Below are 15,442 nucleotides of genomic sequence, written 5' to 3' on the forward strand. Positions count from 1 at the left end.
AGTTTGCGCATTCTCCCTGTGCTTGCATGGGTTTTCTCCGGGTGCTCCGGTTTCCTCCCACACCCCAAAGATGTGCTGTTAGGTTAATTGGTGTAACAAATTGTCCCTAAATTAGTCTTCCCTCAATGTGGAATGCCATAAGTATAGACAAGGGTCATGGGTTTGAGGGGGGGGAGGGGGTACTCAATGTTAAAATGGCGGTGTGGGCTCGTTGAGCCGAAAGGCCTGTTTCCTGTGCTGTGTTGTTCTTTGACTTCAGCTAGAGTAGAGTATGGTGATCAACGGATTTGTACTAACCACCTTCCATCTTCAGGGTAGTACCCCTCAATATTAGTCACACTGGATTTATGGCACAGCTGATGGTAATTGTTACACAAAACTTTGCAGAGACACAAATTTGTTGCTCTAGAGATTTTAATCAGTATATCTGTCTGGATGCTTACAGTAGCCACATATCACCATTCATTCCATACCTCAGCACCAAGTAAAGCTAGTCTATACAGGATTGCAAACCCAATATTTCTGTACACTCACTGATTGCTATGATGATCAATGCAATGTTTATTCCCTGGTTAATGGGCAGCTTCTGTATAAACAGCAAATATTGATGCTTAGATTAGTTCTGGTGAAGAAGCAGCACACAAACCAGGATCAGAAGTTTAAAAACAGTTTAAGATGAGAAATCTCACTCAACTTACATCAGTTTTCTTCAATTATTAGGACACTACATTGATAAGACAAAATATTTTTAAGACATTTCATTTATACATAATCATTGACAGTATCATCATCTTCATGGCTAGTTGAGTGCAAGTTAATGCATTGACCATAAAGAAATCAACATTCAACCTGTTCCGTCAGTTTCCTACTATATACAGACAACCTATTAACTTTACAAAATTGAGCTGTCAAGTGATTCTAATGAATCCATTAGTTATCCGACTCCAGTATAAATCTGCCCTCATTCTATAAAAAATAACTTTCTACTGTGCAAGGATAGAAAATTCAAAATGTACATCGATTTACACCAGAGACCATGCAGCAAAGTTTACAAGCACACAGCAGCACCTTGTATCAATGGAACTCATGCAGAAGGCACAAGAGGCACTAGGAGAATGCTCCATGAACTGAAGCTCTCACATGCACCTTATTGTGTCATACTAACATCTTCCAACCAAAGGTGAAATAGAACAGACTTGAGGGAGGCTCTCAGCAGTAGCTGTCCAATATAAAACAGGCTACAACTCATCAGCTCCTTGGACAATGAAGCAAATGTAGAGGATATGTGTTTATTAGAATGAGCATGCTCTGCAAACATACTACATTTTCTGATTTGCAGCCACCAAGACTGAGCATGAATTAAAGAAAATGCCCTTGCCCATTGATTTCATCACACCATTTCATCATGAGGATCAGAAATGCCAAGTAGAATGATCTGTATGTTAGCAAGGGGCAGAGTGCATGTCTTCATGAAAGCAAAACTGTTTTGAAATACCTGGACTTCAAGTTCTCAGATATCACAGCAAGACTGCCCAGATAGTGCTTCATATACACTCAAGAGTGAGCTAGGGTCCAGTGGAGGGAGTAAAAACTGGGACTATGCAGCAATGGACAAAACAGGAGCTACTCAAAATTCTCTAGCAGCAAGTTTAGCTCTTTCCATGCCTCAGCATGCAAATATGGACAATGACTCATCTTGAACCTCAGATGGGGGTCTTGCGTATTTAGGAGTGAGTTAAAATTTAACAGATACAAAGTGAAGGGACCAAAAGTGACAAAACTCTGGATAAATTTTGTAGTGTTGCTGAGCACTTGTATGCATTTGCACAGATCACAGGTGTCACAGCAGATGAGAGGTCAGTTGCTTAACCATGCACTTTGCTGGCGAGTAATGCAAAAGAAGAACAACAATGTGAGCATCACTATAAAGCAACATTAAACAGCCAGCATCAGTGCAACAACAGGACAAAGAACAGTGGGTAATTGTGCAACAAGTGGTGTCAGTTAGTGTCATCATAAAGGTACTTGGTACAAAGCAGTGTTATGTGGGGGCGTGGGGTGCTTCAGTGAGCAGTGTTGTGTTACAGATGGGTTCAAGTACAATCTGTGTTGTGTCTTTAGGAAAAGTACATAACTGAATTATCAATACGAGTTGGAATCTCACCTGATTTCCAAAAGTCAGATCGAGGTGCAGCTGATGAAATATTTCCACTGAATTATCGATCTGCCCCATTATCTGAAATTAACAATCTCACACCAGTTTCAGCTCGAGTCTCATCACATTAAGAACATTAAACCCAGTCTAAAGGAGGCAGAAGTTGAAATTGCAGCTCTAAGATTAGACCTGGCAGGACATAATACGACTTACTACAAATTGGGCAATTGATTCTGAACAACTGGAAGCAGAGATGTGTTTTCACTAAAAATCATCCTGAAAGGCAGCTGTGCTCTGCCAGGATGACGACCCTGGAAAGGCAAAAATATTAAATCCCATGTCTCTAAACAAATGTGGGCATTAGATTCTGGATCCAAGGTGTGAGCTTTGAGCAAGGATTCAAAACAGAAAACACAAGTGGGCCAAGTCTGAGCAAAATGGCAAATCCCACTGTATGCATCACAAACCTGAACCAGTTTTGTGCAGGATTTTGTGAGCATTCAATTGGTGACCAGCTACGCATCCAGACATTCCCATGAGTTGAGTGGGTGGGACAAGACAACACAAACATCACCCGCAAGTAAGGGCTTAAGTTATGAGCCTAGGTTATGCTGTTGAGGGTCTGTTCTGCCCTCCCCCATCATTAATAATGCATCACCTTACTTCACTGCATTTTAATGACATGCTTTTATATTACTGAGAGACACTTTGGCAGTCCAGGGTAGTTGTCCATACTATGATCCCCAGTCAAACCCACCTGTGAAAGGGGAACAGAAAACCTGCAGGAAATGACACAACTGCCTTTCGTACCTTGGCATGAAGATAGAAGTGAAGCTGTGCAGGATTTACACAGGTCCATGGTTCAAAGTTAGGACAAAAGATTGCTGCAAGGAACTGCCTTGCGATTTACACACAAATAACAGAAGAGCTACTGTTTGTACACTGGTCCTGAGAAAGGCTAGGAGTGTGCCTCAGTGTGTTTGATCTCGAGAATCGCAGGATTGGTCTCCATGATTGCCACAACAATTCGATCAATGTAATCCTGCAGCCTGTAGTTGATCTCTTCCTGTTTCTGAACAGCACCCATGAGCTGTGATCAAGACAGAAAAATAACATGAGTGCATTTAAGCAGAGTGACTGGGAATAGTACACAATTTCCCACACCAATGTATCTCTGCCCTGTTCCTAGACCCCAGTGACTGCTCCCTTACCCCTTGGTCAGGGTTCAACCAATTCCACCCTGATTATGGGCACCATGACCCAAACTCATGCCTGCAAATGGTTACGCTTTTTCCCCCCAAAAGGTCAACAGATTTTTTTTAAAAATGTGAAGCGTGAAGGCAAATGCCAGGCACTATAACTTACTTCATCCCTAGAAACAGAACTGATTTCTGCAGCTATTGATTCTGCGATAGAAGCTGTGAAAAGACTCTTTGCTCCCTGGATACTCAGGTTAATGATCTGTCCATTCAGCTCATCATTTTGCTCCTTCAGATTTTGGTTATCCTAGATAAAGATTGAGACACGAACTATTACATACTGACTATTCCACTGCTATTACTGCAAAGCGGATGGAGTGACATAATCCTAATCACTTGTACCTGTTTGAGCCGTTTAATCTCTTGCTCCAGCTCAGTCTCTCTATTGCGGCTGTTGTATTCCTGTAGCCCAATACTGCTTGAGCGTCCACGTAACCTCTCAGTTTCCAGTTTGAAGAGTTGCAACTGCTCTAATTGTTTCCGCAGGTCCTCTATGAGCTACAGAGCAGAAGGAAAACAGTCAACTAAAACTAGTCTAAATCAGGTAGGCATGGCAGGATTCGATTTCCAAAGAACAAAGAAACGTTCCAAACATAATCTAGGAATCACGTCAAGTTTTAGATGATTACTTGAAGCAAAGATCACTCACTGGAGCAGTGCATCTGGAAAAGACAGATCTCTGCTCCTTTGGATTGCAGGTGGGAAGGGGGGAAAGAAATGCACAACTACTTGCCTCTTGAGTAGCTTCCTTTTCTTTCTGAAACAGATATTGCTTGTGTAAGAGTTTATCTGACAATTTCTGGTTGTTCTCTTGCTCTTCCTTAAGTTTCTGCATCAGTTCATCCACTTCATCTAACAGCTTCTGCTTCTCCTAAAATAGAAAACACCAGAGTGTGTGTTCCCCATGCAAGAATGCAATTGCTGGGGCGACCATATCAGGACCTATTAACAGGTCAGCATTGTGTGCAGGGGTGTGTTTGGGGTTGGGGGGGGGGGGGGGGGGGGCGGGTGGTGGGCAGTGACACAGGCAAAGGAACACATTTTACCCCTAAATACAAGAGTTGGGCTGATAAAAAAAGGGGTTTTGCTGACATTTTCTACAAAGGACAGCAAGTAATACTGACAGTGGACAGAAAATCATGCAGACTTGTATTAACATGGTGCCCAAGGAAAATGCAAACATACCTCCTCTAGTCTCTCGACATTAGCCCGAAGACAGGGAATGCACGCTCGCAATTCCCCATTCTCCTCATCCAACTGATGTAGCCTGAGTGTAGATAGACAAGCAAATGTAACACTGTTCATTATAAAATGCTGCACATATTGCAACTGTCTTCATATTGTATAAATTACACTGTGCAGAGGGACCACTTCACTGATCAGGTAGCAAGCTTTAACCAACTATTGAGGACTCACTTAAAGGGCAATGCTGAGATTAATTCAGTTCCTCCATTAGTTAAACATATACAGACAGAACCTCAACAAGGAGGAATGAAATGCAAACAGAGAGAATTGGAAACTACAGATCCCTACTAGTTAATGTGCTTCAGGTTTCACTGCCCTGGATATTTTCAAGTCTTCCAAAGCCTTTGGCATATCATCCTGCAACATTTATGAGCTTTCCTGATATATTTGATTAGCCCTCTCAATCGATATTCCATCCACCACTGTAAATATTCACTCTCAGTGGTAGCAAGCAGTCTGCACCAGCTACAAGATGCATTACAGCACCTTGCCAATCTTCTTCAAACAGCACCTTCCAAGCCACGATCTCCAACATTTGGAGCAGCACAGTGTTCAGCACTGCTGCCTCAGTACCAGTGATCCAGGTTTGATTTCAGCCCTGGTGATTGTGTGCAGTTTGGACATTCTCCACGTAGCTGCATGCCTTTCCTCTGGGTGCTCCAGTTTCCACCCTGTCTGAAGATATGCAGGTTAGGTGGATTGGCTATGTTAAATTGCCCCTCAATGTCCCAAGATTTGTAGATAGGGGGATTTGCAGGGTAAATGCATGGGGCTACAGAGACAGGATAGGGTGCTGGGCCTGGCTAAGATGCTCTGTCAAAGAGTCAGTATAGACTCAATGGGCCAAATGGCCTCCTTTTGCACTGTGGGGATCCTGTGACAAGAGTACCAGACACATGGGAATACCACCACCTGCAAGGTCCTCTTCAAGTCACACACCACCATGACTTGGATATATTGTCATCCCTTCATTGTCACTGGGTCAAAAAACTGGAATTCCCTTCCTTAAAGTCCTGTGGGTACACTGACATCATATATTTTGCAAAAATTCACTACCACTTGAGAACAATTGGGATGTAGACATTGTCAGCAGGACCATCGTTTGTTGCCCACTCAGAATGAATAAAAATGGTCCAGTGTTATGGTTGGTGGGACATTTATTTCCTGGAAAGTCAGGCTTCCAAAGGCTCACTTGGTTCCTTCCCTACATCAGTGGTCTTAATACCCTACTCAGTCCATCTGTTTGTCAGGACATCACTTAAGGGCACCACCCTTAGTCCCATCTACATGACTGCAAAATCCAGGCTTGTATTGACAAGTGGCTGGTGGCATTCATGCCAGGCAATAACCGTCTCTCAACAAGGTTCAACTATCTCTCCCTTAGCTTCAAAACCAGTGCTTCACTACAGACATCTTGGTAGTAACGTGAACTTGCTTGACAGAAAACGATGTCACTGACCACCGTTATCCAGCCCAAAACTCAAATACTAAAGATGAGGCTGATCCTATCTTTGGCTCACTTAAGTTATCCGGTTTCTGTCAAGTTGTATTTTGGCCATGGGAATTTTTTGAACATTTACTTACCTGGTATGCAGATTTTCAATCTCAATGACCTGCTCTCGTTCCACTTTGCTCAAAGCTTCTTTCTGCTTCTTAATTTCCTCCAGTAACATCTGCTCAGACCTGGTCTCCTGCTCCTTGAGCTGTTCCTCCAGTGCATTTGCCCTGTTCAGAGGTGTAAAAGAATAATAAGCTTTCTTCACACTGACAACTGGGTCTTCTCTGCTTTTACTGATTTTATTCAGAGCACAGTATCCATTTTCGGAATCAGTGAGTTTAATGTGGACTGGTAGTAGTGTCTCGAGCTGTAGTGATGGGAAAAACTGTTTCTCACACTGCCTGAACTACCCAAATTGTAAAGAGTTGTAGAATAAATTACTAGGAACTACTCTGAATATCAATATATCATTTGTTGCCTTTGCGGCTCAGGGAATCTTACATGTAAATTAGTGCCAAGTTTGTCTATAGGACAGTGGCTGCATCTCAAAACATTACTGAATATGAAGCATAGAGTGTCTGAGGACATGAAGACATTTTGAAATACAACTGCTTCAATGAATAAACCCAGCGCATCCAGTTAGTCCTTGACAGAAGTCAACTGGAATTTTATTTTACTTGAACTTGAATCCCTACTCTTGGCCAAATTGGATCTAGGATCTTTTTAAACTAAACTGGTTTCAAGTAGGTCAGTTGGGCATTTATGAAGCTCCAGTGCTTCCAATCAGTTCCTGCTCCAAAAGTGGCATTTTATAAATACAATTTAAAACACACTGGGCAAGATTTTATGGCCTCAGTCGTCCCGAAACAGTAAAAGCCCGCCCGAAGGCAACACATCTCTCCATGTTCTGCTCCTTGCCCACACTGATTCTCATGATAGGTGGGCCGATAAAATTCCTGCCATTGAATTAGTGCAGTCAATATGCAGTCCGTTTTGGGTTACAGAATTAATACCTAAAGGGTCAGACACTGATGCATCAATTGCACTACATTGAGCACAGTTGCCACCCTCACTGGGGTGTCTGATGATGCCATGGTTCATACCTGTGCACCAGCTGCAGGTTCTCCTGTCTCAGACGGTTGTGGGTTTCTCCGTTGGTCGTACTGTCTTGCTCCAGTTCACTGACTCGTTTCTCCAGGAATATCACCTGCACAACATAGAGCGAGATAACATGAAGGATCAGAACTTGGTGCTATGGCAGAAAACAGAACGGATTTCAGAGTCACATTTCTCCAATTCATATATACAGCCATGTCACCTGAAGTGAAGCCAAAGGCTGTTCCCAACCTCGCAGCTGGAAGATGTACAAGTGGGCTCAGGCAATCGGTTGTTCCCAGCCACGAGGGGTGCAGAGGCTAGTGAAAACTCCGAGCAAAAAAGGAAAATTTGTACAAAGACAAATCATGGACTTTGAGCAGAGCTGCACCTGCCTGTCCCAAAGCAATATCCCCCAGAAACAGTAACAGTTTCAAGTGATATTCTCTAATGAATGCAGTGCCTTCAAACAAAGTACCAAATATTTGAAGGCCTTTAAACAAAAAGTTAAGGTTCAAAGGAATGCAAAGCATTTGCAAAATCAGACTGACCTGATCACTGAGATCCGAGGGAATGAAACCCAGAGTGTTCTTGGACAGATTCTCCATACTGTCGCTGTTGCCTGCGCTGTTCTGCTGGAGGTGCCTGCAATTAGACAATGTGTTCAGTATTAAGAGACAAAGCCTATTTCCACAGCTGACCACACAGTGCAAGCTCTTTGTCAGAGCGATTGCTCAGACAAGCTGTGCCAGGCGCTTCACAGCAAAGCAGTTAAAGCCTTAAACTCTAATTGGTCATCAACTCAAATACAACTTTCACACTTTAATACAGCAAGTCACATCTCAGCATACCCAGCTACAGCACAGTTTTACTATGGCATTTTAAAGAAAAGAACTTGGGTGTTATTACACATACCCCGTGGACTCTAAAGCACTGGATTCCTGACCAATTAGTTTGTAGCCTTCCACTCCGATCAGAGCCCCAAAACTGCCCTCGCTAATATTGTACACACCTGAACCCAACACAAGATTCAGCACATATGGGAGGAAACCAGCTGCACAGCAGAGGACATGGGTCACTTGCATAAAAATTGTTACACCACATCAGGGAGTCAGACAACCACAATTTACATTCTCTACTCACACCCTGCCCCCAGGAATCAGGGCAGCCAGGTTAATACTTCCACCTGTGCAGCTAACTCTTCCCTGTTCTTTACATCTGTGTGCCCAGACTGGATGGCAAGAGACACCAATGCCCTAAAAAGACACTGGGGGGAAAAAAGCCCTTAAAATTCAGTCGTGCAAATACAGCTGCTTCCCCATTGCAATTACAGAAAATGTTGCAAATCAAAATTGTGCAGCTTCTGAAAGACAGCACAAGCTTTAAAGGCAGTTACCCCTGAAAGGCAGCAGCTCACTGCCACTTTCTGAAGGGGAACTAGGGATGGGCAGCAATGCCCATGAAATTAAAAAAAAAACTGCCTCTTTAGATCCTGACATGTAATTTTCTTATGCCAACTAAATTTGTGAAAGCTTGCATGTCGTATGAAGCAGCAGCAAATCTTCCATTCTCTCAGACTGCCATCGTTAACTGTTCCATAAGAACCATGTAATACCATCTGACCAAAATACTCATTTACAATGAGGGTGAGCAACAAGGTGGTGCTGGGTTGGCTGCAGAATTTAAACAGGGCTACTTTTCTCCAGTGCACTTCTCTTTGCAACTTGAGTCACATTTCTCCCAAAACCACCATAAATGTTTGATCACAACTTTCCATTCTTACAGACACAAGCCGCAGCCTCTACTTACCAAGCCACCTTCTTGCTGCTGAGTCGCATGAGGGGGCTGAAAGCAAAACAAAAAAAAACAGGATGCTGAGTCTGGAAAGTTAGATTGGTGTGGATGTGCCGGCGTTGGACTGGGGTAAACACAGTAAAAAGTCTGACAACACCAGGTTTTAGTCCAACCGATTTATTTGATAGTAAACCCACAAGCTTTCGAGGTTTCCCTCTTCGTCAGGTGAGTTTACTATCAAATAAATCGGTTGGACTAAAACCTGGTGTTGTCAGACTTTTTACTAAGTTAGATTGGAGCAGAGGAAGCAGGAAACTGGGGATTCGGAAATTCAGACATTCTGGCTCCTCTGCAGCACTCCTAGTCAATCACTTCATACGGAAACACCACTGAACTTCAGGAATTGATTCTTCCTGCACATGCCCATAATTTAAAAGAACACTTGCATCTTATGGTGAACAAATTCTGGGAAGGAAAGATCTCAACATGACCCACCCTGGGAGAGGCAGGGAGGAAGATCCTGGCTCTGTGGAAGATAACTGTTCAATGCTCATCTGCTTTTGAGGATTTTGATACTCTTATGGGAAGAATAGAGCCAGAAGCCTCTTAATACCCCAAATAGCATCAACTGTCTGGACCCCCAGCCTTCCTTATCTATACAGACCACCAAATCAGCCACCACTGGTTGAAAAATTCGGTCAACAGCAAACAGTAATGCACCTTGTACTGCCTCACCTTGAAATACTTGAAACTCATCCAAATAAACCAATATATAAACTGCAATCAGTGCTTGAGCGCAGAGATCCAGAATGCGGCAGAATCGAGTGTTTAGAGGGTGGAGAGTAAGAGAGTTCTACCATGGAGTGAGCCCTCCTGACTCCAAGGTCTTTGTGGAAAGATGCTGCCAAGGAACTTCTGCAAATTAATGAGCTTCCTTGTCTATCCAGTGATTTACTTTGCCAAAACTGCACCAGCAATATCCTACTTTAATCAAAAGTGGGGAGGTGGATGGCAATTTCCACAGGTGGGAGCCCAGCCATGGAATCAGCATTTCCCTGCAGAACAATGGTTCCAAATGGCCTTCCCATCAGCAGCTGGGAGCTTGAGATTTGAATACATAAAAGTGAACATCAACCCTCAGTGACGGATTCTGGCGTACGGAGCTTTGGCCACTTTCTGCTTATCCCACTGCTTGATTCCTTCTAAGTGCTACATCAAATATGCACCAAAATCCATTTTGGAACTCCAGTCGAGTCTGGTCAGTTTTGCAATTTTGGTTGGTTTTGCTTACTGATTACCACGGTGGTGAACACAAAAATGAAAGGCTCAGGAAGAAAGCCCGACTGGGGTGGGGAATAGCAAAACCTGCACCACCTTAAGATTTCAAAGGTGACCACTCTGGCTTAGTCCATTTATCAGATGAGCATCAGGATCCTTGATCACTGCATAATGAGCTGACTCAGGGCAGCTTTGGTAATATCTCCTGGAATTAATGATAAGTATCCATGATCTCAGCACTTTCAATATATATGGGAATCCCTGAACTCCAGCTGAAAATGATTGCATACATGTTATTTTCAATTTCCATTCACATTGTGAAAGCAGGAGGAAATTGGGAAATATTCACTTTAAATGCACTAGTGAGGAATGTGTTCATTTCCTGGTGAAAGAACAAAAGCTCAAATTAAAAGTCCAATATCCTCGTATCAACACGCCACAACAATTTCCACTAGGGGGCGAGTTTGTTCAGTCAAATACCAATAAAGCATCTTTGCAGTTAAAAGCTTAAAATGAAGTTTGCCTACTCGAGTCCATTGCTATTCATTAATACAAGTTTGTGTTATCTGCAAATTGCGTGCCCTGTACATCCAAGTTTAGATCAATAACAAAACAAGAAAAGCAATGGTCCCAATACTAACCCTTGGGGAATCCCACTATACACAGCCTACCAGTCAGAAAAACCGTTCACCACTGTTTGTCAATCAGCCAATTTTGTATTCATGATGCTATGGTTCCATTTCTTTTTATTCATTCATGGGGATTGAAAGCATTACTGGCTAGGCCAGCATTTATTGTTCATCCTGAACTGTCTTTGAGAAAGTGATGGGCAGCAGTGCATATGGTGTCAGTACAAAGGAATTGCAGGAATTTGACCCAGTGACATGAAACAACACTATAGTTCCAGGTCAGAATGGTGCGGTTTGGGGGGGGGGGGGAAGCAGGGGGGAACGACATGCAGGTGGTGGTGCTCCCATGCAGCGGCTCCACTTGGCTTTAATGGTGGTAGAGGTTGTGGGCTTCTAAAGACTTTGGAAACCTGTTGCAGTGCTTCTTGTCAATGGTACCGTGCACCAGTGGTGGAGGGAGTGAATTTTGGAAGTGATGGGATGGTCTGCTTTGTCCTGGATGTGTTGAGCTCAACCGTTTTTGGAGCTGCAATTATCCAGGCAAGTGGCAAATATTCCATCACACTCCTGCCTTGTGCCTTATGGGGAGAGTGGCTAGTCAGGAGGCAAGTTACTTCCCACCCACCCCCATGAATTCCCAGCCCAACCCGTGCTTGTAGCCACAATATTTATATGGCTAGTCAGTTTCTGGTCAATGTTAAAGCCCCAGGATAGTGAAGGGATTCAGCAATGGTAATGCTATTATGTCAAGGGGAAATGGTTAAATCCTGTCTTATTGGAGATGTCCTCTGACGCCACTCCGACATTCAAGGAGGATCACAAGACTACAGCCAGTGCCTTTGCGGTTTCCATTTTTACTTCTCTCAGCATCCTCAGATACACTTCATGTGGTTCTGATGACTTAGGATCATAGAATCCTACATTGCAGGAGGCCATTTGGCCCATCAAGTCCGCACTGATCATGAACCCACCCAGGCCCTATTCTATAATCCCATGCATTTACCCTAGCTAGCCCCCCGACTCTAAGGGGCAATTTAGCATGACCAATCCAACTAACCAGGGAGGAAACTGGGGCATGTGGAGAAAACACACGCAGACACAAGGAGAAGGTGCAAACTCCACACAGTTGCCCAAGACGGAATCAAACCCGAGTCCCTGGCGTTGAGGCAGCAGTGCTAACCACTGTGCCACCTTTATAAACATCAAGTGCAGCCAGCCAAATGGTTCCCATCCATTTTTAGATCACCCAGTATGTCAGCTTTCACCTTAAACACCATGTCTCCAACTTTCTACTCTTCTCTCCACCCCCCCCGCCCGTCAAATTCCTTACTACTCCTCCCAGGATTCTTCATGAACTCAGATCTGTCCCCTCCCCCTGCTCTCAAAAGAGCCAGGCCCACCCCATTCTCCACCCAGTGGCCTAATCCAAAATCTGCACAGTACTCCAGATGTGGTCTCACAAATGCTATGTATAATTGTACCAAAAAATTTCCTATTTTTATACTTGACTTTGCTTGTAATAAATGACCACTTTCCATTTCCCTTCGTAATCACTTGCTGAACCTGTATGTTAAACTTATTATTCACGTACCAGGACACCCAGATCCCTTTGTACCAGAGTTTTGCAATCTCTCACCATTCACATAATTGCTGCTTTTTTATTCTGTCAAAATGAACAAGTTCACATTTTTCCTCATTATATACTATTTGCCAATTTATTTCCAATAATTTAACCTATCTAAATCCTTCAGTAGACCTTTTATCCTCAGTTTACTTTCCTACTTATCTTAAAGTCATCAGCAAATTTAGCAACTATAATTTGCCCTTTCAGCCAAGGCATTGCAAACAGCCAAGGCCCCAGCACTGATCCCTGTGGCACTTCACTAGTTATATGATCTATTTTTATTCCTACTCTGCTTCCTGATAAACAATTGTTCATCCATGGTAATGTTATCCCTAACATTGTGCTCTTTTTTGTATGGTAACCTTTGATGTGGCACCTTATCACATACCTTTTGGAAATGGAAATCTAAATTACACCACAACTACAGGTTTCCGTTTAATCCACGTTACTTCCTCAAAGAACACTCGTAAATTAGTTAAACATGATTTATCTTTCACAAAAACTCAGCCTGATTACATTAAGATTTTCTAAGTGACTGTCTTAACCTCAAAAATCAATTCTAATATTTTCACTTTGACAACCTATGATTACCTGTTTTCAGTCTTTCTTTCTTGAACAGAAGAGTCATGTTTGCTATTTTCCAATCTGGTAGGACCTTTCCAGAACCTAGGAAATTTGACAGAATTACAACTAATGCATCTACTATTGCTGCAGCCACTTCTTTTAGGACCCAAGGATGAAGTCCATCAGCTCCTGGGGCTCGTCGGTCTTTAGTTCTAGTAATTTTCTTAATACTCTCTGCAGTGATGGTAACTGCTTTAAGCTCCTTAATTTACAAGTATTTTTGGAAAGATGTCTTCTACAGACAAAATATCTATTTAACACTTGTCACTCTTATTTGTCATTATTAACTCCTCAGATTCACTGTCCAAGGAAACTACCTCTTCTGCCTTTTCTGGTATTACCATCCTAATCTTTATTAGGATAATTAAAGCCTGTTGTCACTATTCCAGTTTTTGCATCTAATTTCCCTGCAAGTTTGCTCCTCTACATCTTTCTCAATAGTCGATGGCCGATAGAATATACCCAGTCATGCAACAGCATTCAATACTGTTTCTTAACTCAAATCAAATAGATTTTGTCCTTGACCTCTCAAGTACTTAGCCAATACCACCATCGTCTTTGTCTTTAAAGCCAGGTTTTGTGATATTTTCCTCCTACTTGCACCATTAGTTCACCAACCTAGTTTTACCACGCTTTAGGTTTACATTCATATACTGTTAACCTGAATAATTCTGAATTCCCTCTTCGTTTGACCTCACATAATACCTTACTAATTCTAGATCCAGCGCTATCCATCTCCCTTAATCCTTTGTCCACCTTATTTATTCTTCCTAAGGCTACATCCTGGCTCCCATCCCATCAAGTTAGTTAAATTTGCCCCGCAATGCAAGAAAACTGCCTCCGCGAGGACATTGCTCCCGGTTCTGTTGAGATGCAACCCTTTCAGTCTGTACAGGTTCCACTTCCCCCAAAATCAGTTCCAATGTTCTAAGAATTCAAAGTCCTCCCTATTGCACCCAATTTCCAATCACACAATAATTTGCATTACCTTCCTATTTCTATATCCACTAGCACATGGCACTGGATGCAACTGAGATTACAACCTTGGTGCTCTTGCATTTGTTTTGCTAGTTCCCCAACATACATCTACTGGGCTTCTTCCCTCTTTGTACTCATGTTTTGGCATGGATGTAGACCACAACCTTTGGTTGTTCAAACTTTCTCCAACTTCTGTTTACTTGCTGCCAAAATCCCCATTTGTGCCTTTTGCACCTCTAAAAGGGACAATTAGAATTAACTCATGACAGGTCTCCAACATTTTTCCTTCCTTTATTTTGAGCCCATCCAAAACTCTGCTGCCCTCTTAACTAGCACCATGTCCTGTCCAATCATTCCTGTGGTCACTGATTTACACTGGCTCCCAGATTAAGAGCAAGCACTCCATACAACTCCACATCCGAGCAACAGGACAGTACAGGGCCAACTTGCACAAGGGTGCTGTTATATGGATCAAATAGTGGTAAGGGAAGGCACTTGATACAAAAGAACCACCGATTTGTTTCCACTTTATATTCATTTTATCTTAGTTAAAAGTTCAGCATTAAAAACTGCAGCGACCGTGTACATCCAGTACAAGGCATGTGTGTACAGAGGTCATAAGCTGCACACTTTTCTGGATTAGGTCATATTGTTCAAATGGGGCTCATTTTATCTATACCGAGCCACATTAATACATTCTATGCCTCATTAGCCCTCAACGCCAGTCTGTTAGTCTTGAGACCATGGACGTCAGAGATAAAACGTTTGGAACAAGAATTTCTTGATAATGGGGGATGGAAACTGGTGCAAAGTTCACCAAGATATTATGAAGTAATGTAGTTATAGAAAGGTATAAAATAGCAAAATTGTATGCAAGGTTAAGGATGGAGAGATAAATGCCGGTTGCAACTGGTACACATCACAATGTATTGGGTTTAGCTTCTGTTATCTGTGTTGGTCCCTCTGGACCTTTAAACTGCATGTGTTTTTGATTATCTAAGAGCTCATTGGAACACTTTATTGCCCAAGTGCCAACAAAGGAACTTTCTAACAGCTCATATGCTGGTACAGCAAGATTCAGAACAGAAACTTGGGGAGCTGAATCTGGTAAACGATACAAAATAGAGTTCCATTGAAGGCAAGTTCTTAGAAAGTGTAACTACCGAAACTATATGCTGAGTCTACAGGTCTGATTTTAAACTCAGTCCAATATAGAATGAAACATTGCCCCAAAAGCAACATCAAAAGAGAGATAACCCACAA

The 15,442-nt window shown here is 42.6% G+C and overlaps 1 protein-coding gene across 5 annotated transcripts in view; it reads right to left on the reverse strand.

Moving 5' to 3' along the window:
• Positions 1-396: 396 nt before the first annotated feature.
• The window catches only part of rab11fip3 (RAB11 family interacting protein 3 (class II)), a 104,693-nt gene continuing 89,647 nt past the window's right edge, over positions 397-15,442 (reverse strand). For 4 of the 5 annotated variants that reach the window (XM_080206691.1, XM_080206692.1, XM_080206695.1 and 1 more), the window contains 10 exons: positions 13,169-13,243; positions 9,062-9,097; positions 7,804-7,897; positions 7,261-7,364; positions 6,244-6,384; positions 4,600-4,681; positions 4,148-4,285; positions 3,757-3,912; positions 3,521-3,661; positions 397-3,245 (listed from right to left, as the gene is read on the reverse strand). In XM_080206691.1, the coding sequence (XP_080062817.1) occupies positions 3,114-3,245; positions 3,521-3,661; positions 3,757-3,912; positions 4,148-4,285; positions 4,600-4,681; positions 6,244-6,384; positions 7,261-7,364; positions 7,804-7,897; positions 9,062-9,097; positions 13,169-13,243 (1,099 nt within the window). In that variant the 3' untranslated portion in view covers positions 397-3,113. The remainder of the gene's footprint in view (positions 3,246-3,520; positions 3,662-3,756; positions 3,913-4,147; positions 4,286-4,599; positions 4,682-6,243; positions 6,385-7,260; positions 7,365-7,803; positions 7,898-9,061; positions 9,098-13,168; positions 13,244-15,442) is intronic. The other variant, XM_080206693.1, reaches the window with a different exon arrangement.

Source organism: Carcharhinus amblyrhynchos, chromosome 18 (assembly GCF_965287045.1).
Source record: "Carcharhinus amblyrhynchos chromosome 18, sCarAmb.v2.hapA, whole genome shotgun sequence".
In the NCBI taxonomy this organism is placed as follows: Eukaryota; Metazoa; Chordata; class Chondrichthyes; order Carcharhiniformes; family Carcharhinidae; genus Carcharhinus; species Carcharhinus amblyrhynchos.